Genomic DNA, 26,998 nt, shown 5'->3' with positions numbered 1-26,998 from the left:
TCTAATCACTTGTTCTTTCTGGAGTATTAGAAAAATGCTCTTTAATTTATGAAAGTAATGTCAGTTTAGGCAAAGTTCAAAGTGAAAGGCCTTTTCCCCTCCCCTCTATATCCATTCCTCAAAGGCAATTTCTTATAGATCCTTTCAGAGATATTTTATACATATATGAATACCCTTTATTTGAACAGTATGTCTTTGAATTCATATTCATACAGTTCTTCAACTTTCCTTCTTACTTTTTGTATCATTCACTGTATTTTATTTTGTTTTTGACATTTGAAAAGATTTTTAAGATATCAATAATGTCCTTTTTCCACAGAATGCCTATTTAGAATGGTTTCTTTTTAGGGCAATACATCATACCATTAGTACATAAACTGTACAACCCAAAAATCACTCCCCTATTGATGAACATTTGGAGTGTCAGATATTTGCTACTACAGACAGACACCTGTACAATGAATATTCTTATCCAAGTATATTTTTATGTACTTATGTGAGTAGATTTGCAAGGTAAATTGTTGTGGTTTGATGATGGTTAGACTATTCATGTTTAAATTATGATGCATTTACCATATTGCCCACCAAAAAGATTGTACTAATTTACATTTCTAATAGCTAGTGATGACTTTAGGAACTATCTTGTTATTCTTAACATCATCAAAATTAGGTAATTTGTTGAAGCAGTTTCTTAATAGTCAACATAGGGCACTGGAGCTGTGTGGGCTTTCTTTTTACATACAATTTGGTGCAGTCCACCTGGTATTTTCAAGTGATACTTCTCAAGAATTCTGTTTTGGTATTTAACAAAATATTACACATGGATGTTTAAGGAGATAGTGGTTTTTTCACATTTTAAGGAAGAAGTTTGTTTTTAACCCACCCAGTAATGAAATGCCTCATGGCAATTTTTCTGCCCAATAGTATTTTAATGTCCAAGTGTGATGGCCCCTTGCAAAAGGAAAATAATAATAATAATATATTTAAGTGTAGAAACTTGTCCTTTTGTACTAGCTAATTGCTATTTCATTTGCATGTTTGGTTCAGAATTATTACCTCAGTGATACCTGAATGGTTTCTTAGTGATGTCAGAATGGAGATAACTGGATGAATCTTCTACTACAGGTGAAATAGAAAGAAAACTCTCGGATAATGTTAGAAATATTTCCCCTAGTTGCATAGGAATGAATAAAGGAAAATAAGAATCAGCATTTCATTGTCCTTGCTGGTAGGCAATTCTGTCTTTGACTTACATTATTTCACTTTAAAATATTCTTTTACTTTCCCAAGCTAAAACATTAAGTATATTTATTGATGCCCTGATAGGATCCCAAGGGGCCTAGAGATTTAACAAGCAAGAAATCTTTAACCAGTGGCTAGTTTACTCAGGCACACTTCTTTTATTTCTTCAAGTTAGCTTAAATAGAAGATAAATCCTACTTAATTTTTGTATTTTTAAAAAATCTTTTGGTTTTTGATGGTATTTCATTGTGCCTTGAAAGAGCTTTGTGTTTAATGGTACACAATAAATGGTGTCTGCTGTAATACACATACAGAGTATTTGTCTGCTTCCTAAACTTTACCTGCCTGCTTACAATCAGGTGGGCCTGTAGTGAAATCCATCTTTTTCATTATCTTCTTTTAATATCTGTAGTTTACCGACAGTGACACTGCAAGCATTGCGTCTTCTGGTCATGCCAGTCGTCGGCGAAGGGAGAGTGTGGTGAGCATGATTTGCATGCAGACCGATAAAATAAGTTTCAGAACTGCAACAGATTCATGACACCCTTTAAATCTATTGGAAAGTGACATTTGCACTTGACAAATTGAGCATTTTCTTCCAATTTAGTTTACATGACTAGCTTGCCTTAAAGAGAATATATACTTTCTGTGGGCTACGTAAGCATTCATTAATAATTTGTCTTTTCACACCTCTATATGCTAGTCATTATGTATTTGAAAGATTTTTATTTTTTATTTTTTGTTGTTTTATGCAAATGCAGTTATGTGCACATTCACCAAAACCAGAAGTTTCTCACTTAGAATTAATGCTTCTACATTGCAACTAAGTATTAATTGCAAATCATGTTGCTATCAGTTGCTTTCTTCACTGTTGTATTTAAGCTTAATCAATGTCTATACCTCTGTTAAGACCCTTAACTTTTAAAGAGTTTTGTGATAGCAAAATTTAAAAAATCTGGTCTTAGATTAGAATAAATACCCCATTGACTAAGAGCCTATAATTCATTTAAGAAAAATGGGAGGCATTTTGATCTGCATCTTGTTTTATGAAAGATTATAAGCCCAGAGTTTTTGTGGAGAAAGGGAATACCAAGTGTTTGAGATTTTGTCATTAAAAATTTAGTCATCTGGGGCCTCCCTGATGGGTAGGGGTTAACTCTCAGTGCTGTCACTATCACTGCTATGGCCTCAGTTCGATCCCTGGCCAGGGAGCTGACTAATATGGCACAACAGACTTCTCCTGGCTCGCCCACTGCTCCCCTCCGCAGTGTATTTCAGTAGATTTGCCAGTTCTGCTTCCCACTCTGTTTCTCATGAATCCTCCCATCCCCTGTATCTCTGGCCTACACCCCAGTTCTTCCACACATAAACAATTAAATAAATATATAAATCTTGAAAAAATTTTAGTCTTCTATTTTAAAGCAGTTTTCCATTGACAAACCAATTAATGTTAATACTCACAGTGAAGGAGAAGGGGCAAACCATGGTATCTGAAAGCCTTGGAAAGTGATGGAGTGGAAAAGGTAGAGGCTTTTAAATGATGATGCCTGGGCTTGAGCCATTCTATAACCTATTAGTTATGTGAATGACATTTTCTTTATTTGTGCAATGGAGATGCTAATGACTGTAGTGAGGCCTAATAAATGGATTAAATAAATTGCTTTATAGGAAATAGCTACTAAAATTCTGGTAGGGTAGGTACCAATAAAACATTACGTATATGTAAATCTAAGTTGTATTTCTATTATTGTGAATAAAAATACTAATGCCCTTAGCATAACTTCATACCTGTAAACCTCCTTTACCTCTGTGGTTGGGTGCCCAAATTCCCTTCCTGAAAGTTAATACTTTTTAAGCAAAAAACAGAGCTAAGGTAAGGAAGAATGCTGAGTGAGGTAAAAACATTCATTTATTCATTAATTTACTAAATGTTTATGGAATACCTATTATATATAAGACACCATGTTAAAGTGTTGGGAATAATGTGATAAGCCATAAAGACCAGATTTCTGATTTCATGGAGCTTATGTCCTAGTAAGGAAAACAGAAAATAAACTAGTAGAGAAAGAAACTATCTTAGAAACCCTTCTGTTGAGAATGATGCATGTCTTAAATGTGGGAGACTTTGCTGGCCCTTAGGCAATAAGTGATCTCTATAACATAGAATACTAGTTTAGTAAGTAAAAGTTGTTTTAGGCAGCTGTGACTTCATTTGGGAATCCTTTTATATTTCTTGCAGCAGTTTTTCCTCATCTCAAAATGTGAGGATACATAGATACACAGCTATGCAAACATTTCCCCTTTTACTAATGTTCTGGTCTTTTTCTGTTCTCTTTTCTTAATATTTAAAACATCTCATTTTTTCTTACTGAAAGGTTTCTGCTGCTGATTGTTTTAGTCGCTGCAATCGTAGGGGGAGTGTTGTCTCTGAGGTGGATGACGTCAGCATCCCAGATTTGACCAGTGTGAGTGTATTGACTGCATGGGTTGATTGTTTCAGACTTGTGACTAACAACTACTTTAAAATTAGAAACTGGGGCCTCCCTGGTGGTGCAAGGGATTAAGACGCTAACCGCAGCCACTGCTGCACGAGTGCGATCCTCAGCTTGGGAGCAACCCACATGGTGCAGCAGACCTCTCCTGACTTGCCCGCTGCTCCCCTCAGCAGTGTACTTCAGACAATCTGCCTGTTCTGTTCCCCACCCTGTCTCTGGTGAATCCTCTCACCACCCGCACCTCTGGCCTGTACCCCCCCCCATTCTTATATGCATAAATAAATAAATCTTTAAAAAAATATATATATATATATACATGATTGATCTTAAATTTTTTCTTTCCATTTTGTTTTGGCAAATGTCTAAATTTCTAGGTAGATTTTGAAGGTTGAATGATAAAAGACACTACTTAGTAAAGTGTCACTAATTTGTTGTCACTGCAAAGAATCCAAATAGATTTTAAACATAGATAGATTATGGCATCATTTTGATAAAATACCTATCCATTGATTTCACATTCATCATGAGTTGATTTTATGAAAGATGGTTCATTGGAGAGGTCTTCAAGGCATTTTTCTTAATGAAGGAACTCCAGCTAGCAGATATCTTAACTCCCTGATTTTCTTTCTGTGACACCTCTTCTCTGTCACTGGCATTAGTGTTATTCTATCCATTGACCAGTCTATCCTGTTTATTAAGGACTTAATTGATGAGATGCAGTGTTTCTTAACAAAAAGTTAGATAGTTTTTTAATGAAGAGATAATTTACCTATGTTCAGTATGTCACTGATTATATTTCAATTGCTATTTCTGAACTTTAATCCTAGAAAATATTTCTAAATATGTGTCATTAAGTATTTCAGATTTTTGGTTCTCAAACCTGACTGTGCAGCAGTCTCCTAGCTTCCCCAAAGTTAGAAGACTGACTTCCAAGTCTTTCCCCTAAAATTTGCCCATTTTATTTATTTGTTTAATAACCTACTTTTTAAATAGATATGGAGGGCCTCCCCAGTGGCGCAGCGGTTGAGCGCTGGGTTGCGAAGCTGCCTGCAGCCTCTACAGCGCCGGTTGGATCCCCGGCTGCTCCCCGGCCACTGGAGGAGGGTCCCACATGGCGTGCAGACCTCTTGTGCCGCCTGCTGCTCCCCACTCTGGCTCTGGTGAATTCTCTCACCCTCCCGCGCTTCTGACTCTACCCAGTGCTTGTATAAATAATAAATAAATAAATATTTTTTTTAAAAAATAGATATGGATATTACATCTAGTTTATTGTGTGTACCTTTTCTGTTAAAAACTTTTGACTCCTATTAGCCTCTAATTTGTAATGTCTGAATTAAAGCATTTCTGAATGGGATCCTTAGCCAGTCTTGCTTTAGGAGGTAATTAAAATTACCCCTCCTTCTGTGGTTGGAAAATGAGACCTTCTGTTCTCTTTCCTTTTTTCCCTCAGACTTTTTGAATAGCATTATCAAGTTAGTATACATAAATTAAAATGTAACAAAGGATTAGAATCCAGTGACTACATTAAGCAAAGTACACAGTAATCTACCTCATTAGAATACAACTTTATACCCTTAAATAGCAAATAGAATAAATTCTGATGCCTTTATCTTCTGATCAAGTGTGTCAGATTCACTGATACGGTTGACAAATTGGTTGCTGCATGCTGAAAGTTGCTCTGCATCAGATATGTATAGCTCACTTACATCAAATCTCCCTCTGTCCTTTTAAGGGGAAAAAGTGATTTGGAGCAAAACACTAGAGTTTATTTTTGAACAACTTTCTTAAATGATGGTATCCAGCATGCATTCATAACTAAAATGCTGTGTCCATTCAAAAAAGATTCAGTTGCATTTTACCATTTTTAGTAAGATGTAAAATTATCAAAGTAGTAGTCATAAGCTGAAATAAAGTTCAAATGGCCTCTTAACCAGAGACTAATATTTTTCTTTTAAGAAGAAACAGAGTTTCAAAGACTTCATAAGATATATGTTCTAAGAAAGAATGTCTGAAGTGCTATTTTCAGCAAATAAGGAGTTTAGATTTAAAGAGAAACAGTTCTACATAATGTCAAGAACAAATAATTTTCAGATGTCCCAGACATAAATAAGGAAAAGGCAGTTACCTCTGAAATATGGAGAAGCTATGTAAGATGCCGTGTTCTAGTTGATAATCTGAATTTCTTTAAGAAAATTTTACTTGTAAATTTTATTCATTCATATTGGGATATAAAATTTGCTATCCCATGTTCTTTGCACAGTAACACTAATGAAATATTACAAGCTTGTCAGCTAATTTTCCATTTCCAACTGTCAAAAAACAATTTTATTGATTGGAAAATTTCCTATTTAATTATTTAAGAGTACAATATCATACTGTTACTTGAAAATATTTGAGAATAATGAATATGTCCTGAGGGCCTTTGTAGGAAAAAAGCACTTTGCTTATTGGATTTTGTTTTTGTTTTGGTTGGGGGGTGATTTTTTTTTAATTTTAATCTACCTTTTTGTGAGCCACTTTTATTTTTAGCATTTTGATGATTTTAGTACTTTTCCTTGTTTAATTTGCTTATCTTAGAGAATTGGGACCATATAAAACACACAGCCTGTGTTCTCTGATTTTTCATTTACTAAATCTTATAAACATTTTTTGTGTTAGTGCATATTCATTTTTCCATGTTCATACACAATTTATAAAATCAACCCTTGTTGAATTTTTAAAAACAACCCTTGTTGATTTTAAATTGATTTCATCTTATAATTAAAAGTTTATACTCTTTTACCAACCTTTCCCTATTCTATACTTTATTATGTTAAACATGATTGAATTTTATGGCATTTAAAAACCTTTTTGGGTCTGGCAGGCTCTTTGGGTCATCATTATGAATATTAGCTTGTCATTGCAGTGCAGCTGTCTTGGCTCTAACAGCACTGGGGCTTTTAAAATACCATGTTTCAACTAGCTTTTTGTCTAAATGGAAGATAGCACGTAATATAGCACAAGTCTGAGAAATGAGAACTGAAGAGCCTCTGGCCAAGTCACTGCAGCCAAAATAACTGGACTGCGGCAAGACTGCCCTAGGCATTTTTTTGCTGCCTTAACAATCCCTAAGGTTTGGTGCATGATCAGTTTGTGTTGCCACAATTGGGATCTCTCAGAAGATAGTGAAGGCAATAGAATCAGCATTGCAATGCAGCCTCTGAAATGTAAGATTATTTCAAGTTGACTGTCTATTAACAAATGGGTGGGCTTGGAGTCATTTTTGTGAGAGGGTGGCATAAGACAGGATTTCAAATAGACCTTGAGGAATGTTTTTGAATGCTGCTTGTTTTTCCCTTTAACTCATTAGCAGAAGAGTTGGAAGATGTAACGTGAAGAATATCACATATCAGGTAGTGTATTTTAGTAGTGTAAGTGCAATGGAAGATTGTCCTTTTTCATGGCAATAATTGCCAATATTAAAAACTACTGTCATTTTGTTTAAAAATATTTCATATGTGGTTAGTTTTAAAAAATTAAGTGAACTAAAAGCAGTTCTATTTTGAGAACATTGCAGCAAGAAGTAGCAAAAATATTTCAAAATCTAAGATAGTTTCAAAATTACCAACTACTAATAGTACTACTATAGTACTACTAATGAGAGGTGTTTACTGAGAGAATGAACATAACTGTGGATAATGAAAAGAAAAAGAAAAATTTTCAAATACGAGGAAGTTAGAATGAAGTAGTCTTAGTAGAACCAGAAATAAAATATTTTCTGCTATAATAATTAACTGAGAAAGGTTTTCATATCTCTTCTCTATACTGGTTGGGTAAGGTTAATTTAGGAGTTAGAGTTTGGGTATATTTTCATTTAGTTAAGTCCCTGTGTGATTCCCCCATGCCCACTGGTAACTGGTAGAGTTTATACCGGTACATAATATACTATGAACACTGGGGTTGAAATTTACCAAATTGCTACCTGGATGTAACTCTGACAGTAGTTCAACCTTCAAAAAATAATTTCATTTCCGAATTTCTTTCTTCAACTATAAAATCAGTGTTTTGAAATAGATCTTTAAGGTACCTAAAGAGTCTAAAACAATCTTTAAGCCTATAGCAGAAGATAGGATAACTCACTTATGGAATGTCAGATAATAGGATACTCTATAGCTAATGAGCGAAGTCTGTAAGTACAGATGGGGTATGATTCATTTATTCATTCTTTCAATAAATTTTGAGTCTTTTTACATGCTAGGTGCTATTCTTGATGTTAGGAATGCAGAAAAGAACATACAGACCTAGAGCTTACATTAACAAGAGATCAGATAACAAATTAATAAATACATGGGGTCAGGGAATGATAAAATCCATGGGGAAAAAAATGAAATACTTTCATCTCTGAAAACTAGTTGAGGGGGGAGGGTGGAGATACAGAATATATTTGGGATACTATTGCTAGAATTTTTCAAAGACTTGGGTGTTGGTTGCCCTTAGAATGAGAATTGGATAATAGGGACAAAGACTTATTACTTCACATGCCTTTTTGTGCTGTTTGATTTTTTTTTTAAAAGTGTGTGTGTGTGTGTGTGTGTGTGTGTGTATTACTAAAAAGAAAAAAACCAAACAACTGATCCTTAATGTTGTGGGGAAATTTTTTTTGGTGATGTTATTTTGCATGTTTTAGTCTAATCTGAACTTTTTTTGCTATGTCAATTAGTCTTAGCTATGTGTCTTGGGTCCTAATAATACTCAGATAGCAAAATTTTTTGGTTTTGGTTTATCAGGCTTTCCTTGTGATGTGTACAAGTTTCTTTGTATTAACATTTGTGATACTAAAACCCAAGTTTGTGTATAGTTTTCTTTAAAGTGTTTTAAATACCATGAAAAGAAGTTTTCTCTTTAAAGTTCTAAGTTTTTAAATTAAGGACAGCTTACTTATTCCATATTTTCCTTAAGAGAAGAAATAAAATTTTTGACATTTTGTCTTCTGTCACATCTTTTATTTCAGTTTTTAGTATGTTTACTTCTAGGTTCCAAACATGAGTCGAACTTGGAGAACTCAATGATATCCCCCACCAAAAAAAAATCAACACACTAAGGATCTTTCCTGATTTTTCTCTTCTTTTCTAGTTGGATGAAAAATCTGACAAACAGTATGCTGAAAATTACACAAGGGTGAGTTATATTAATTCCTAAGGGAGTTAAGTTCTCAGTGTCAGTTCAGCTTACTTTCTACTACTGTTTCATTCTTTACATTACTACCATGAACTGGTAGATTTGCTGTTCCTCTCTTCATCTACTTCCTGTCCTTGCTCTCCTACATTCCTCTGTAATTGAATCATGTGAAACACTGGGAAGAGAAAAGACACTGTATTTTATGTCCTTGAATGTCACCTTTTAAATTTTTGACTGTTCTTTTGATTTTCATTCCTCTAGAATTTGATCCTATTAAGAAGTCATTTGATACTGACAATAAAGTGTCTTTAGGAATGATGGTGACAAAAATTCTGAGACTTTTTTTCACTTTACAGACATGTTGTTTTTATGAAACAAAAGAAATCCTTTCCAGAAGTTACTATGTGTTAAAGTGCCTGATTTTCTTCTAGAAGTATTTTTAGAAAATCATCTTAGGAAAGTGATTTATTAGAATTAATTTTATGCTGTACCCAAAAAAAGATGTGCCAGCTTTGTCCAGCAGAAATACAGTACAAGCCACAAATATGAGCCACATATGTAAGTTAAAATTTTTTAATAGCTACTAAATACCCATTAAATACACTAAAAAGAAATGGGTACAATTAGTTTAAATAATATATTTTAATAGAAAGATTTTAATATAATGTGAAAAATTATTTTTTTGTTAATTTTCTCCCATGTTTTATTGATTTGCCAACTAATGTAAGTAACTATAAGTCTGGGAGTACAAATTTACACCTCCATATGTGTATGCGTTTTTTCCACATTCCACCAGCTCTCCAGTGCCACAACCCTGTCATCTCTTCCCTACTTTCTCCTCCCTCTTTCCCAACCCTTCTGGTAACCAGTATGTTATGAGACTAAGGATGATTCTTGTTTTGCTGGTTTGTTCTCTTGTTATTTATATCTCACAAATGGGTGAGACCATTGGTAACTGTCTGACTTATTTCATTTAGCATAATCATCTCAATATGAAAAATTATTGAGACATACTGCATTCTTTTTCCTGTACTAAACCTTTGAAATCTAGTATATATTTTATACTTAAAAGAATCTCAATTAGGACTAATGACATTTCCAGTGCTCAGTAGCCACACTTGGGCCAGTGCCTCCTATATTGGATAGCACAGATCTGTGCCACTTATTAATCCAGTTATAAAGTCTCACATTTAAATTAATTGTGGCCACAAAAATAATAAAAAATAAATTAATTGTGGCTAGAACAATCTAAATTCATAGTGACACAAAGTATTGTTCCTCTGAGTTACAAATAGTATCCAACTTTATCAACAAAATATTGGAATATTCTAAAGGGGAAGATTAAGGAATTAAACAGGGGAACTGCTAATTAACATGTCAATTAAAACATTCTAAAACTTTTATATTAATCTCATGTCTCAACCTAGTGTTTACAATAGAGCAAAGATAAACTTAGAAAACAGCTGCCACAGAGACTCTTTCCTTCTTAGTTTATATGAATTCTAGATTCCAAAAATATATCAGAATGATGTGAATGAAGTTGTAATTTATATATAGAGGCCTTTCTCTAAATACCTGTCTCCAAAGATGATCTAAAATTGCCTTAGACTGCACTTAGTGATTTTTTTTGTCTACACTGTGTTAGGTTTCCCTCCACAACCTTGCCCTGTTTTTAGTTTTATCCAGAGGAAATACAGTGCAAACCACAAGTGTAAGTCGCATAAGCACATTTAAAATTTTTGACTAATATATTTAAATTTTCAAATATTTTTAAACAAGACTTAGCAGTGTTGTGTTTCTTTCTTTCTAGCCTTCATCTCGAAATTCTGCCTCAGCAACAACCCCTCTAAGTGGGAATTCATCCCGACGGGGAAGCGGTGACACCAGCAGCTTAATAGAGGCAGACACCTCATTAAGTGAATTGCGGGTAAGCCACAGTTTTTGTTTTGCTTATTTGTAGTTTGCTAGTCTACTGGAACTACTTAGCATTTCATGACTTAGTAAAAAGAAAGGCTTGTGAATTCTTAAAAATAATTGTCAGTACAACTTAAGAATGTGACTTATTTCAGGACCTGAAAGGAAGATCAGATAATTTTTTTCCTCTTCTGTTTCCTGAAAATGTGGTGCTATTGGAATGAGTTTTGCTAATTTACAAATGTCAAAAAAAAAAAAATTAATGTATGTGAAAGTAATTATCTCAGAAATATTTGGCCATATTTTAAATGGAAAATATGTGGATGTACAAAGAACCAGACTCTGGGAATTATTAGTCTTTAGTGCTATTATGGGTATTATCTGCTTGGATGCCATTATGTCTCGGTTTTTCATAATAGAAGCATAATAATATTTAGGAAAACAGAAATACCCGAATAATGAAAAGCTCATTTAGCCCATCAGTTGAGCTTCCATTCATATTAACCTTTTACTTGAAAAATGGCGCTTTTCAAAATGTATTTGAATGTCTATTTACAGACCTGCTTTTTGTGAGGAATAAAAAAGTGTATTCATTCAGTCAACATTTATAAAGCAAGTGGCCCTGGAGATTTAGGCAGTACAACATACTTGGACTTTAGGAGTTCACACTTTCATAGGGAAGACACATTGATGATACCAGCAGAAGTAGATGGTGTGATATATGGTAGTAGCAAGCATAGGACTGTAAAGGGGATTCATCATCTAAAGAGAAGCATCATCTACATTGAAAGAGCAGAGGTAACAAAAAGCATTTTAGAGGAGACAAACTGAGCTAAGATTTAAAGAAAGAATGAAAATTAGCCAGGGAAAGAAGCTGATGAGGGAAGACTTCCTCAGAGAAATATTGAGAGAACTGGAGATTATCAGTACAGCAAAGGGGCCAGAGGGTAAGATGACACGTGAGAAGTAGTGTTGAGTAAAAGAGGTTGGAAAAGTAGCGATGGGTCAGACCACAAAGCATCTAGTGTGGCAGCCTAAAAGGAATTCAGTTTTACCCTAACAACTGTGGCACATTAAATAGGAGAGCAATACTGTCTAATTTGCATTCTTTAAAGATGACTGACCACAGTTTGCAGCACTGGAGGTAAGGAACAGTAACCCTGTGGTTGAACAATGAGGATGAGATAAGCAAGTCAAAATGGTGATGGTAGATACTGGGAGAAATTTGTTCTGAAGCAAATATTGGATGATGGGAGTTGGTTGGTCAATAGCAGAGAGAGGTTAAGAGAAGGTTTTTGTTTCTTTTAAAGGTGGGATTGAGCCAGTAGAGAAAAGAGTCTGAAGGTTGAGGAAGGAGAAGGATAACTGATGAGCAAAGTGCTTGAGTGGGTGAGAAGAATGTCTGGGGCTTTGAATGGACCTGCCCGATTTAGAGGTTCATTTCCGTTGACATAGTAGAGGAGGAGGTAGAGGTAGGTATCACATTAATAAGATTGTAGGCCAGGTAGCAGGAGTTTGGTTTGTGGAAGAGGTATCTTGAAAATGTAGACTGGAGATTAGGAGAGGATAGAAAAGTGGCAGTGACAGTAGAATAGGAAGTCGGGCAAATAACCAGGGGAGAAGGCCTTACAGCCTGAGACATCATACCTCTTGCCAGTTATTTGTATTTCTTTGAAAGAATGGCTCCTTTGAAGAAAATGAGACCTTTGTATCCTGTTCCTGAGTTCTTCATAAATTCTCCATAAGTGTCTGTTGAATAAATGAATGAGTAAAATACAGATAAGCCTACCAAGGTGGGAACAAAGGGATAGAAGAGTATAATATCTAAAATGTGTCTTATCAGTCTTTGGTAATTTATCTCACCTGTAATTGCAAAATTGTATTTAGGGCCATAGGGCAGTTACTTCCCATCAGGCATCTGGAATAGACCCTATGTAGCAGAGTCAGGTACAAAAGAAACGATATTTTCCATTTAAAAATTGACCTTTATTTTTTCCCCTAAAGAGTATAATAACACTATAACACTTGGAGCAAAAGCTTTTCTCATCATTTAAATAGTGTCCTCAAGATAGACTATATCATTTGACATTGTGTTTGAAGTATATTGATATTCCCTCCCTCTGCTTTCTTTTTTCCAAATTAATTTTGGTCAGTAACCAAGTTATATCCATTTATTACAGTCTTTAAAACTTATGCATATCAGTAAAATTTGCTGCTTATAATTAATTTACTACTGATTTTGCTAGCTCTAGGTAAAGTATTATGCTAAAAATTACTTAAATTACTTATAAAATGTAAACAAAATTGTATTAAAAATGTTATAGTTTTAACTTTTTCTCATGTATAGCCCTATTCCCATTTGCTAATCTAGTTCAGTAGGATTTAATGACAGAAAATATTTTAACACTTTAGATCAATTACTACAGATCTTATCCAGCCTCACTGTCATCTGACCTGTTTTGCCCTTTTCAGTCATTTGGAGTAAGAGTTACATTTGTATACTTTGACTAAATGGAGAAAAATCACATTTTCATCGGAATCCATTGAGACTTAATATCTGTTTGTACATGGTTTTATGCAATGGTTCATTCCTATGTCCTGCAGGATATCTATGACCTTAAGGACCAGATACAGGATGTAGAAGGGAGATACATGCAGGGACTTAAAGAACTAAAGGTATCAGGGCTCATTCTGCAGTCCAAGCATGCTGTCTGTATGCAGAAGTGTTGGTAATGGTGGTTTCACAAGTTATATTAACCCCACTGCACATAGCTTTACTAACAATGTTTGTCTTTCAAGCATGTGCTTAACCTGCAATGCATAGGAAAGGCAAACTTTCAATCTCTTCTCTGCTTATGTTTAAATCTTTAGTATAGTTTTGAGAATATTCAAAAAAAGATATTATACCTTACAGTTTTTGAACCTTGTAAAATAAATACTTGCATGGCCCTTGTGTTTTAGACAAACAAAATTAAATTGAGCAAACACCTAAAAGTAATTCGAAGAGTTTTTTTTTAATGAAAATTAGGCCATACTATTCCTCTAAGTAGAAATTAAAGTATTGTCTATTTCTATCACCAAATTCAGCCTACATTAAAGGCAGAAAGAAGAACTATTTATGAGAGCACTTATAATATTTATGAGAGCACTCAGCATAAAACCTGTGTTTTCTTTTGTTTAGATATTTTTTACCTATAGGTCAGAAGGGTTACATAGATTTAATGCCTTAAAGAATTTGGAGGTACATTTAAATGAGTCTTATCTTTTCCTAGTAAGAATGGTTACCAGGTTTCAATATAAGTGTACATATAAACCAAGCATTTTGGTTGTAGTAGCACCAGATTATCTTGCTCTCTTTTACATGTTTTATTATTATTGTGAAATGTATGTTTTATTATGAAACCTAGTATATAATAATATTTATTATATTTACAATGCATTCATAATATTATTACATATGATATTTATTATGAAGCCTAATATGAGGATACTAAAAGCTCCTCGTAACACATGCCTGTCCCTATTTGAAACAAAACTATACACCAGTCCTCTAGAAAAGTATAAGCAAGGCATTTAGAAAGGTGACTTAGGATAGACCCCAAAGGGCCTTTGGACTGAATGGACAAGACTTTCATCAGCTTCACTGGCATGACTTGAAGCAGCCTAGTTACCAGCCAAAACCTTCATTCAGGGGTTTATGGTCCACACAGAACTTAAAATTAAGGCTCAGTACCAAGAAGCATGGGCAGTGTCCATGAGGGAAGCCTATGGAAAGTGTCCATGAGGGAAGCCTGGAAGCTGCTGATAGGCAACATGAGGTTGTCTGTAATATCAGGAGAATTATAGACTCAGTATAGTATGCTGATGTGCTCATTTAGTGTTATTGCTCTGATCTTCAGGATTTAATACTCCTTTTAAAGTTTAAGAGATTTGACTTTTACCTACACTCAAGGGACTAAATCTTGTACATTAAATAAATTTACTCATTAAAGTCTCATGTAACAATGTATTCGGAAAACAAGTGTGACTCAGAGACTTGCTTATTTGCTTTTCTTTTTTTTTAAGATTTATTTATTTATGCATACAAGAACTGGAGTACAGGCCAGAGGTGTGGGAGGTGAGAGGATTCACCAGAGACAGAGCAGGGAACAAAATAGGCAGATAGTCCAAACTACACTGCTAAGGGGAGCAGTGGGCGAGTCAGGAGAGGTCTGCTGTGCCATGTGGGTAGCTCCCTGGCCGGGGATTGAACTCGCATTGCAGAGGCTGCGGACTGCTTCACAGCACTGCACTCAACGCCTTGCGCCATCCGGGAGGCCCTGCTTATTTGCTTCTAAGTATTTTTTTCTCTTACCTTTTATATCTACTATTGTATTCTTTAAAGAATATGAAAGAACAAATTAAATTGAATAGATAAAACCCATTTTCTTAGTTCATGGTCAGCATAACTGAACTTGTTTTCAGACCGCAGATAGCTATTAACTATCCTTGAAATGACTCTTAAGTACAAGAAAAATGATCTGATTGATAATCCAAACATTGTGATATGACATATCCAAATCCTTTTTTTTTTTTATGGTGGTAAGTAAATTTTTTAAATAATAAAATTTCCTCCATCATTTTTGGTCATATTTGTTTAACAAATTTAAAATACGTAAGAAATAAATAATAGTTTAAATACATTTTTTAAAAGATGAAATACATAGCTAACTAAAATTTCACAGAATTCTGAGAACTGATTATTCTTCACAAGTGAATTAATAAAATAATTCTTATATTATTTTTACAACAATAAAATCTCCTCTTCAGACACTAAAGCAAAGTCCAGGTTTCCAGTCATATAGAAAACATGTAGTTAGAGTAAAATAATTTAAACTATCTTAATACTTAAATTTAAAAGTTATCTGTGGCCTATTATTTAACAAAGACCACATTTCACAAATTTTATGTTAAATTTGTTGTGTTAGATATTTCTATCCTTGTTTCTACAGATTGAGTCTCTTAGATTATGGCATTTAAGCAGTTATGACCCATTTTATCTGGGACTGAGTTGTGAGGAGAACTTGTTCTTTGCTGTTAGCTTCTGAAATGGATCAGAATCATTTAAACTCTGTTGTTTTATATTAAGATACTACTAATTGAGTTTGCTTATATTCTTTATTTTGATTATATTTATTACCAATACTAGTATAAATGTTGCCTGTTAGCATGCTTCAGGTTTATGAAGCATTAAGTGTATGTGTGTATATATGTTGAGATACTATTCACATACCATAATATTTACCCATTTAAAGTATACAATTCACTGGTTTTTTTAGCATAGTCACAAAGTTGTACAGCCATCACCATGACCCAAGTTTAAAACATCTTCATTACCCTAAAAAGATATCACATACTAATTCATTCCTGACTCCTCTCTCCCACTCAGCCCTAGGTAATCTCCAGTCTACTTTCTTTATGGATTTGCCTATTCTGGATATTTCATATGTTCAGAATCATATGCAATGGAATCATATGCAATGTTTTTGCCTTTTTTGATTGACTTTTCATTTAGCATGTTTCCAAGATTCATCTATTTTATAACATATTAATATATGTGTGTGTATATATGTAATTTTTTTAATGGTGAAGTAATATTCTAATGTATAGTTTTATCACATTTTATGCATTCATTGCTTGGTCGATATATGGGTTTCTAGTTTTTGCCTATTAAAATAATGCTGTCATAGACATTTGTATACATGTTTTTGTATAGACTTATCTTTCCGTTTCTCTTGGGTAGATAGATACCTAGAAATGGAATTGCTGGGACATATGGTAATTCTGTGTTTAGCATTTTGAGGAGCTGCCAAACTTTTCCAAAGCAGTTGCACTATTTTACTTTCCCACCAGCAATGTAGGAGGCATCTAGTTCTTCCATATCCTCACCAATACCTGTTATATTGTTTTTGGTTCTTCTTCTTTTTTTTTTTAATCATATTATAGCCATCCTAGTGGATCTGAAATGGTATCTCATTGTCTTTTTGATGTTCATTTCCCTAATTACTAATGATGTTGAGTATGTTTTTGTGTGCTTACTGGCCACTTATATATACTCTTTGAAAAAATATGTTTTCAAATCCTTGCCCATTTTTAAATTAACTTAAATTTTTATTTTTCAGTTGTACAAGTTCTTTAGATATTCTGGATACAAGTCTCTTATTAGATAAAAGATTTACAAATACTTCCTCCCTCCTGTGGGTTCTCTTTTTACTTTTTGAATGGCTTTTTTTTGTAGCTCAAAATTTTTAGTTTTAACGAAATCTATTTTTACTTTCATTGAGAGTGTTTTTGGTGTCAGATCTAAGAAATTATTGCCTAATTCAAGGTCATGAAGATTTACTCTTTTGTTTTTGTTTGCATATGGATATTCATTTGCCCCAATACCACTTTTTGAAAAATGATTCTTTCCCATTAAGCTTTCTGGGCACCCTTGTCAAAAATCAATTGCGCATGACTATAAGGTTCTGAACTCTCAGTTCTGTTTCATTGATCTCTGATAAACATTGTGTTAGTATTTTTAAAATTTATTTCCATAAGTGATTCCATCAGAAAAACACATTTTTCTTTTTTAGCTTAGAAACAGTCACCAGGTAGTAGTGATCTATCAAACTAGATACAGTTATTAAAAAGCATACTTATAAGCTACTTTTAGGCAGAGAACTTTGAAATATATAAAATTTCAAGCATTTTATGTTCTTTTTCAGGTAATCATTTAATTATTTTTTTATTTATTTAAAATGACTGAAATTTGTGTAGTTACTAGAAAAAACATTTACAAATTTATGTTACCATTATTATGCAGAGCAAGAAAGTCTAAAAATAAACTTATAGGAAGTGGCAAAATCACTGAGTATCAGTTTACTTATATAAAGAGGCCATATTCTGTTGAATGACTGCATTCTGAACACCAAACAGCTCTTGTTAAAAACTACTAAAGTAACATTTCTGAAAACAGTGATGACTCCCTATGTTGTTTGTATACCTCTTTATCGCTCAGAGGCAACATTGCTACTTAATCTTGTTTTATTGGGTAGCAGAGAATATATATAATTTTTATAAATGCATTATTGGCTTATTACTGTCTTCCTGTTTTATGTGCATGTTACTAAACAAAGAATTTCCTAAACTGCTTATATTTTGCAAAAATGCATCTTTGTGTGTTTGTGCCAGTGCTTTAATTTCCTGTTATATTGCATATAAGCAGTGAACATATTTAGATGACTTTGACTTTCATTTAGGAGTCTTTGTCAGAAGTGGAAGAAAAATACAAGAAAGCCATGGTTTCCAATGCACAATTAGACAACGAGAAGAACAATTTGATCTACCAAGTAGATACCCTCAAGGATGTTATTGAAGAACAGGAAGAACAGATGGCAGAATTTTATAGAGAAAATGAAGAAAAATCAAAGGTAATTGCTCACCTGTGTCACACCTTTCTCTTGGGTCAGCAAATAAAACCCTGCTATATAAAAGTTATGGGGTTGGGCCTCCCTGGTGGCGCCAGGGGTTAAGTCTCAGCACTATGAAGCTATCTACAGCATGAGCTCAATCCCTGGCCGGGTAACTGACCCACATGGCGCAGCAGACCTCTCATGTCTCACCTGCTGCTCCCTGCAGCAGTGTATCTCAGTCAATCTGCCTATTCTGCTCCCCACTCTGTCTGGTGAATCCTCCTAACCTGCCCCCACCCCAACACACACACACACACACACACACACACACACACACACAGACACCCCTCTGGCCTGTTTGACAAAACGTAAGATATTTTTCTTTTTTAACTTAAAAGAAATTTATTTTCTGAAGGAAAAATTTATGACCCCTAGTTTCTGAAAATAGAGCACAATTAAACTTTTATTTTCTATCTCATAATGAGATAATTACAGTGAGTTACTGATTTCTTCCTGTTATAACTGATTGGAACTCCACAAAGCTCCAAAGATCTTCAGTGAGATGGCCCATTTTTCCTAAAGATTTATTTTATTTATGCATATAAGAACTGGAGTCTAGGCCAGAGGTGGGACAGGAGGGTGTGATTCACCAGAGAGGTGTAGTTTACATTTGCATTTTCTGATAACCAATGTTTTAAAAATATTTCATATGCTTAATAACTATTTGTATATCTTACTTGGAAAAATATCTTTTCAGATTCTTTGCCTGTTTTAAAAATTGAACTATCTTTTTGCTATTGACTTGTAATACTCTATGCATCTTAGATATAAATCTTTTATAACAAACATGACTTACAAAAATTTTCTATTCTGTGAGTTCTCTTTTCACTTTTATGTTTTATTTATTAGCATAAGTCTATCTCTAATGAGAAATTCATCTCATTATTTTAATGGGATAATTTACATAGGAAAGTTGAGCAAAAGGCTTATTATTTTCCTTTATTTAAAAGTTTTTAAAGAAGGACTTGGTTATTTAGCATCCTCTTATAGTGATCAATTATTTGTTTTTAAAATATTATGTTCTGTCTTCACATGTAGTCCCCATAGTGCTCCCACAACTATAGCACCAGTGAACCATCACCATAGTCCCTTGTGCTCAGAACAAATATATAAAAAAATAAATTTTAAAAAATGAGAGATATTTTTTTAAATTTTAAAAAATTAAAAAAGTTAAAATTAAAAAAAAACAAAAAACAATTCAAAACAAAATATCATTATGAAGTCTAGAATTCAAGCTTTTCTGATCATTGTTGCTTTTGTTCTTACTGAATAAGATATGAAACTCTTCAGGTTAATGCTGAAGTAATTTTGGCTGGCGCCTGATTGTTTCAGGTGCCTTTTTTGCTGCCCAGCACAAGGTGTTTCCAGGCTCACCTCTTCGTTTCTTGCTCCACAGCTGAAATCAGCCATTTGTACAGTGAGTCCTGGTTCTTTTTCAGTGGAGACATGAGGGTTCCAGGGGTGCTCTTCCCACCAAATTGGTCACTGGCAATAGACTTTTTCTTAGTGAATTATGTAGGATATGTGTATGTGGGTATTTTTTTTTTAAGAAAGTATATTATAATTTTATGCTGATGGTTCCAGTTCATATCCAGGACTCTAGAGTTTTTACTTAGCCTCTTCTGTTTTACATGTGTATATCTACTTTTTCCTTCACTACCACACCCAATTCTCAAAGTCACTGGGGATGATAGTAATTATGTTATATGCTCTTCTCATTGCTTTATCCCACATTACCCAGAATAGCAATACCAGTGTTACCACATGCTATATAACTACGAAATAGTTCAAAGCTTTTTGTTTTGTTTTGTTCAGTGGTTATTTTGCCACTAGTTTATATATAGTGCAACTATTGTTTTTTCAAGTTACTGAAAATAGTTTCTCTCTTTGTACCTTTGCTACTAAATGGATAGTTAAATTCACTACGTTTTATTTTAAATACTTAAGAATTACTTTTAAGTTTTTATTTTAAAATTATTTTTACCTTAATGAATGGTTAAAAACACATAAAACTTATCACCTTAGCCATTTTAATGGTGCAGTTTCAATAATGTCAAATATATTCACACTGTTGTACAACAGATCTCCAGAACTTTACATCTTGCAAAACTGAAACAGTGTCCCCATTAAAGCAATCCCATTTCATGTTCTCTCCACTTCCTGGCAACTCTCATTCTACCTTATGACTCTATGAATTTGATTAGGTGGAATCATATACATGGTATTTGTTTTCCTGTAAATGGTTTATTTCACTTAGCCAGTCACTTACCAAGTTTCATCCATGTTGTAACATGTGGCAGGATTTCCTTCCTGAATAACGTTTACTGTATATATCTGTCACATACACATTTCATTATATTGTTTATGTACATGTTGGTGGACACTTGGTTACGACCATCGGGAATTGCTTTTTAAATTTAGTTTTGTTTTACAATTACACAAAATGTTTACATAGATCTGAAGTCAAATCAATACAAAGAAGTTAATCTTCTATCTCTTTCTTTATTCCTATTTCCTCCTTCCCTCCCTCCCTCCTTCCTACTCTTCCCTCTCCTTGTCCCTTTCCTCCTCCTTAATCTCCATACTCCCTCTCTCTCCTTTTCTCCTTATCCTTTCTGTATACCTTTGACCATTGGGCTTTGTTCTGGTGAATGATGTAAGATATGGTTCCAATAGTCTTTTTCCCGTGTGGATATGCAGTTATTTCAGCATCACTAATTATAAATTTTTCTTTCCCTCTGATTTGAGATATTTTTTTTTTTTCTTTAAAGATTTATTTATTTATTTATTTATGCAAGTACTGGGTACAGTCAGAAGCGCAGGAGGGTGAGAGAATTCACCAGAGCCAGAGCGGGGAACAGAACAGGCAGACTGACGAAATACACTGCTGAGGGGAGCAGTGGGTGCGGCAGGAGAGGTCTGTCGAGCCATGTGGGACCCTCCCCAGTGGCCAGGGATCGAACCGGCACTGCAGAGGCTGCAGGCAGCTTCGCAGCCCAGCACTCAACTGCTGTGCCTCCAGAGGAGGCCCTATATCATGCTTATAGAACATAGAAGTTTTGCCATTGCTAAGTTTGGGTTTTCTAGGTACATAATCCTGTGTGATGAAAATTTAAAATTTTCTGAACTTTTTCATAGAACACAGAATTTTCCTAAGTTACTATGATTTGGTAGTTCAGTTATTTTTCGGAGAGAGGGTCATGCTTTTTAACCTCTATATTTTTGTGTTAAGTGCATTCAAATTTGTTGTGTACCATATTATATGTTGACTGATTTTAATAATTTGTTTAATAATAGGAGTTAGAAAGGCAGAAACATATGTGTAGTGTGCTGCAGCATAAGATGAATGAACTTAAAGAAGGCCTTCGACAAAGAGATGAGCTTATTGAGGTACGTATGTGAACTATGAGAATGCCTTATTTGGGAAAAGAAATGCATTGAGTGGGAAGAAGGGGGTGTATGTTGAGAAGGGAAAGGAGTTAAAGCCACAGTAAGTCTCTTCACATTTGGCTCTACCCTAAAATTTTGCAAAAAGGAAACATAAAGGAAGGTTTAAAAAATTAACACTGTGAACCTTATAAACACTCCCCCTTTTCATAGCAGAAGTTTCTGTAAATGCCTTTCATTCCAAAACACATTTAGTCAAAGGAAAAAATTATAGAGTAACATTATACTTTGCATCATAGTGAATGCTGTCTTTTGGGAATTGAATTTCAGTCTTCACTCAGGTAGATATATTTCTGAGGTGCCTAAATAAAAAGAAGAAGTTGCCTAAACATTTTATGTACAATAGGCAAAGGTTGGCCAATGCTGAGGTTCCAGAGTCTGGCCATGGCCATACCTGGCTCATCCAAATTCCTGGTTGCTCAGATCCCACCTCTCTTTTACCCTCTCTCTTTTTCTCTCTACTCCTCTCCCCCACAACCCCGCCTCATTTACTATCTTTCCCTGTAAATTTACTTAAAAATCATTCAGTAGAGGGAAAGTAATAACTTTTAGGTACGGATTTGTGTTACTTATCATTATTCTTAAGAAGAATTGAATTGAACACAGCCTGTTGAAAGCAGGAAGAACTTGTGAATTCTAAATGCAGATAAGGAAAACTTTGCATATTTCAGATTACATGGTTCTCTTAGGTTTCCCAATTATATGCATTTCCATATGGCAAGAAGAACATTGTCCAAATTTTGTATCCTGCTGGTATTTTAGCACATGTGGGTTCTTCTCCCTTTTTGTATGTCAGTTAGCCAACCATGTCTTACTTTCTTTTTCTCACTGATGTATTTTTTCTCCCTTTCATGATTTCAAAAGAATAATACAGTTGTTTTTAGGAACTGGTTCTTAAATTCAATAGCTTCAGTTAGAATTGTTTTAAGTATCATAGTTTTTAATTAGTGATTGTATTTAAGAGGAATTGTAATGCTTGATTTCTCTACTTTGTCACTTAAGTTTCTTTAAAAGCACAGGTGTTAGGTATAAAACTTTTTAAAAATGTAGTTTTAGGGACCATTTTTATATTTAGAATTAGTATCTTTTAGAGGTTGATACCCAAGTTATGCATAACTAAAAAAAAAGAACATGACAAAATAATGCTTTTTGATCTTTGGAACTGAGATTCATATGGTAGGGTAAATAAGAAATATATGAGCAGGGAAAGTAAGAGGTAAGTAATAATCTTTCAATAATGTATAAAAGTCAAGCTGCTGAGTATAAGAGGATATAAGTTGGTCATCATTTCCTAATCAGACAGTTGTTTAAGAATTGCTAAATGCTAAATTCTAGTTTTTCTAGTTTTCTAAGTTTTTCTAAGTTTTCTAGTTTTATAAGTTGTTATATCCTTGCTTTTATAGATTTAGATTACAGAAATTGAAAGTGGTTAATCTGAGATATGACCCGGTAGTATTTTTTTTAGTTCTGTTTTAAAAAATAAAAATAAAGCTCAAAACTACTACTTGTTCTCTATGATATGGATCATTTATTCATAGCAAATCTAAATTTCCTCTCTAGAAATGTAAGTTGTTCCATGTTTGGAAAAAAGTTATCAAAGGAAGAATACTCATATGGAGCAGTGTGCACACAGAAACCCCAGCTGGCTTGCTGCCACATAACTGTGGCTAGAACAGTTGTTCCCAGTCCCTTGCTCACTGTTGTAGCGGCCAGCCAGTGAGAGTCCCGGCGCCAAGGCTCTGGACGTCGTTTTTTCCTTTTAGCAAGCAACTCTTGCTTTTCCTGTTCAGCACAAACTTTCCCCTTTTGTTAAGTTGCTTTATCCATTTTATTTTAATTCCATTTTCCTCCCTTTGAATTCTCCCTTTTCTCTTTTGCTCCTTTGTTACTTGTCTTCCCCCTCTTCCTCTGCAGGAGAATCAGCGCATGCAGCAGAACATAGACACCATGACAAAAGAGGTGTTTGACCTCCAGGAGACAATTCTTTGGAAAGATAAAAACATTAGGGTATGAGATAAAATTGGGTGTTGGTGCAAAGCTCATTGGCGAGGAATAGACCAATAGAATTTAACTTAGAGATTCCTAGGAATCTGTTCTTTTGATTCTTTTTGAGCATTTGTGCAATGTAAAATACAAATAAGCAGAAGACAGAACAAAACTTCTATGTAAAAACCTGATCTTAAGCTGGGAAAGAACCCTTCTTTCCAGTTCACTCTGGGCTTGTGAAACTTACAAGTAGTAACTTTCCAAGGAAGTTGCTCTTTATTCCTCTAGGATTCTTACCCAGAAGCAGCCACAGGCATTTAATTTAAACTCTGTGGGTAATTTGATATCCTTACCTTACCAGAATTTGGATAAGAAACAAGAGGTTAAGGAGTGGGGGTGGAGAGAAAAGTTATTAGCATCCCATAAATCCTTGGTGAATAAAATAGGAAGCGATTAAAATCAGTTTAATTACAGAAGTGGATAGGAATGTAAGATTTACATAGCTGCCAAACTCTTACGTCATCTCTAATTATAACCTCATAACTCCCTAATGCAGAGGCCATGGTAAAGAAAATGTCTTCAGTGCTTTTTTTGCTAAGCCTTCAGGTAGATTCCAGGTACCCTGGAGGCTAAAAAAATGCCGATGGGTTAACCCTGTGTGGCCTTTGACTAGCAGCCCCATCTCACAGCATAGGCTCTTTGGCTGTAGGCTTATCAGGGAATGGCTATGCTGGAGAAACAGTGAGATGGCAATCCTTGGCCAAGGATATAGTGAGAAAATCTTGTTCTGTGTAAGGTTAGAGGGGGTAGGGAAAAGTTGGCAAAAATTCCTGAGAACACCTGTTATAGATATGTCTGGATATGGAACCCTCTGGGTCATCCCTCCTTTGTTGCAGGTGTTTTAGTGTCCAGTTCTTCTCACACTTCCAAGGACCCTATCCTCTCATTAGTAAACACATGTAAAAGAAAATTACTTCCTCAGAGTTTGGTAGACCAAAGATTAAAAGAAATAAAACTGCCTTTTAGAGTTTCTTATACTTAAATATTGTTTCTAAAATTCTACTGGGATCAAAATGAACAACTTTATTAGGAGTTTGAAATTGTGAGTGTAAATTTATGATTTTATTTGAAGCTTTACTTGGGTGACATAACATGAGATGTGAAAAAAATATATGATATAAAGTAGATAACTTGTTAGTGAGAACTGGTTATCTAGAATGGGCTTCTTTTGAGACCTTAGATTATATAATTTTCTTTAGCTTAAATCTGCAGGTCCAAGTCTTCAATTTGTATAATTATGTTAGCATTTTAAACATTATTTTGGACCCACTGCAGAAAATCCAAACCTCTCAGTTTAATAAAATAGATATTCAAAATAAAACAAAATTTGTTTTCTACAAAAAACAGGTGCTGGTGGTTAAGGTATAAATTATTTGAATTTTTAACTTTCATGGTATTATTGAGTTAGTGAACATCTTCTTTCTATGTGATATGTGTTTCCTTGACTTTTTTAAAAAATTAAAAATTTTTGAGGCAACTGTAGAATTATATGCAATTATAAGAAATAATTTAAAGATATCCTCTGTGCCTTTTAACCAGTTTTCCCCAAATGTAACATCTTATAAACTATAGTACCATATCACTGCCAGAATATTGTCCTTTTGGAAGCTCTGTCTACTGCTTCCCTTTCTCTGTGCCAAGCTCTGGAAACCATTGATCTGTTTTTCATTTCTCTAATTTTGCTGCTGTAAGAAGGTTATATAAATAGAATCACATAGTATATGACCCTTTGGAACTGTGTTTTCTACCTCACCATAATTTACCATTCTAGCCATTTTAAGTGTAAAATGTGGTGGTATTAAGTACATTCACATTTTTATACTAACGACACCATCATCCATGCACAGAACTCTTCATCTGGCATAACCAATACTCTATGCCAACAACTTCCGAGTTCCTCCTCCCCTCACCCCTGACAAACATCATTCTACATTTATCCCTCTATATTAGTTATTTCATGTAAGTAGAATCATACAGTATTTATCTTTTTTGACTGGCATATTTCACTTAGCCCATATTCTCAAGCTTCAGGCACTTAACATGTATCAAAATGACCTTTTTTTTTAATGACTGAATAATGTTCCTTGTGTACATGGACCACATTTTGGCTGTCTGTTCATCTGTTGGTGTCCAGTTGAATTGCTTCCACCTTTGACTTTTGTGACTAATGCTGCTATGAACATGATTGTGCAAATATAAATATCTCTATGAATCCCTGCTTTCATTTCTTCTGGGTATATACCTGGAAGTATAATTGCTGATTATATGGTTAATTCTGTTTTCAAGTTTTTGAGGAATAGCCATACTATCTTCAATAGCAGCTGTACCATTTTATTTTATTTATTTTTTTTAAATTTTTTTTTTTTTTAATAGAGGCATGCTTTATTTATTTGTTTGTTTGTTTTGTTTATACATGCACTGGGTACAGTCAGAAGCGGGAGGGTGAGAGAATTCACCAAAGCCAGAGCGGGGAGCAGAGCAGGCAGAAGGACCGAAGTACACTGCTGAGGGGAGCAGCGGGCGGCAGGAGAGGTCTGCGCGCCATGTGGGACCCTCCTCCGGTGGCCGGGGAGCAGCCGGGGATCGAACCGGCGCTGCAGAGGCCGCGGGCAGCTTCGCAACCCAGCGCTCAACCGCTGAGCCACCGGGGAGGCCCACAGCTGTACCATTTTATAGTTCCACCAGCACTGCACATACATTCCAATTTCTCCACATCTTTACCAACACTTCTTTTCTGTTTTGTTTTGTTTTTTTTGAGGGGGTGGGGAGGAGGAAGCAGCCACCTTAAAGTGTGTGAAGTGGTCCTCCCTTGATTTAAAATAAAAAACAAAAAACATTTTCAACATGATCAGTGACTACCTAATACATCACTCTTCCCTAACTTCCTTTTCAAGATTTAAATTTGATGACCTCACGAAGGAGCATGGTCATTATTTTCATGTTAAAGTTCAACATTTTTAATTTTTCCTTCTTGAGCCTAGTGGCCATGCCTCTAGCCCCAGTGCAGTTCCAAGCACCAAGGAACCAGGTACAGAATAGGTATATGTGAAGGACTTGTACATCTGTATAACCCAGCTTGAGACTCACTTCCATTCTGACTAAAAATATTTATGCCCCTGTGCAATTATACAAAGAATTAACCTATTCCCCAAAAGTTCAGCCAGCTGCACATACCCTCTTTTTTTTTTTTTAAAGATTTATTTA

At 34.5% G+C, this 26,998-nt stretch overlaps 1 protein-coding gene across 11 annotated transcripts in view; it reads left to right on the top strand.

The window, feature by feature from the left end:
* LRRFIP2 (LRR binding FLII interacting protein 2) overlaps positions 1 to 26,998 on the top strand; it is a 96,458-nt gene that overhangs the window by 54,310 nt on the left and 15,150 nt on the right. For 4 of the 11 annotated variants that reach the window (XM_054693083.1, XM_037526275.2, XM_037526313.2 and 1 more), the window contains 5 exons: positions 8,850 to 8,894; positions 10,705 to 10,821; positions 13,413 to 13,484; positions 18,089 to 18,259; positions 21,599 to 21,691. In XM_054693083.1, coding sequence (XP_054549058.1) covers positions 8,850 to 8,894; positions 10,705 to 10,821; positions 13,413 to 13,484; positions 18,089 to 18,259; positions 21,599 to 21,691 — 498 coding nt within the window. Of the gene's footprint in view, positions 1 to 1,654; positions 1,724 to 3,617; positions 3,708 to 8,849; positions 8,895 to 10,704; positions 10,822 to 13,412; positions 13,485 to 18,088; positions 18,260 to 21,598; positions 21,692 to 23,662; positions 23,756 to 26,998 lie in introns of all 11 variants that reach the window. The other 7 variants (XM_037526294.2, XM_037526323.2, XM_037526344.2 and 4 more) reach the window with 4 other exon arrangements.

This window comes from Talpa occidentalis, unplaced genomic scaffold, assembly GCF_014898055.3.
Source record: "Talpa occidentalis isolate TD23 unplaced genomic scaffold, MPIMG_talOcc4v2.1 talOcc4.10, whole genome shotgun sequence".
Lineage (NCBI taxonomy): Eukaryota > Metazoa > Chordata > Mammalia > Eulipotyphla > Talpidae > Talpa > Talpa occidentalis.
This window is presented reverse-complemented; position numbering and strand designations above follow the sequence as displayed.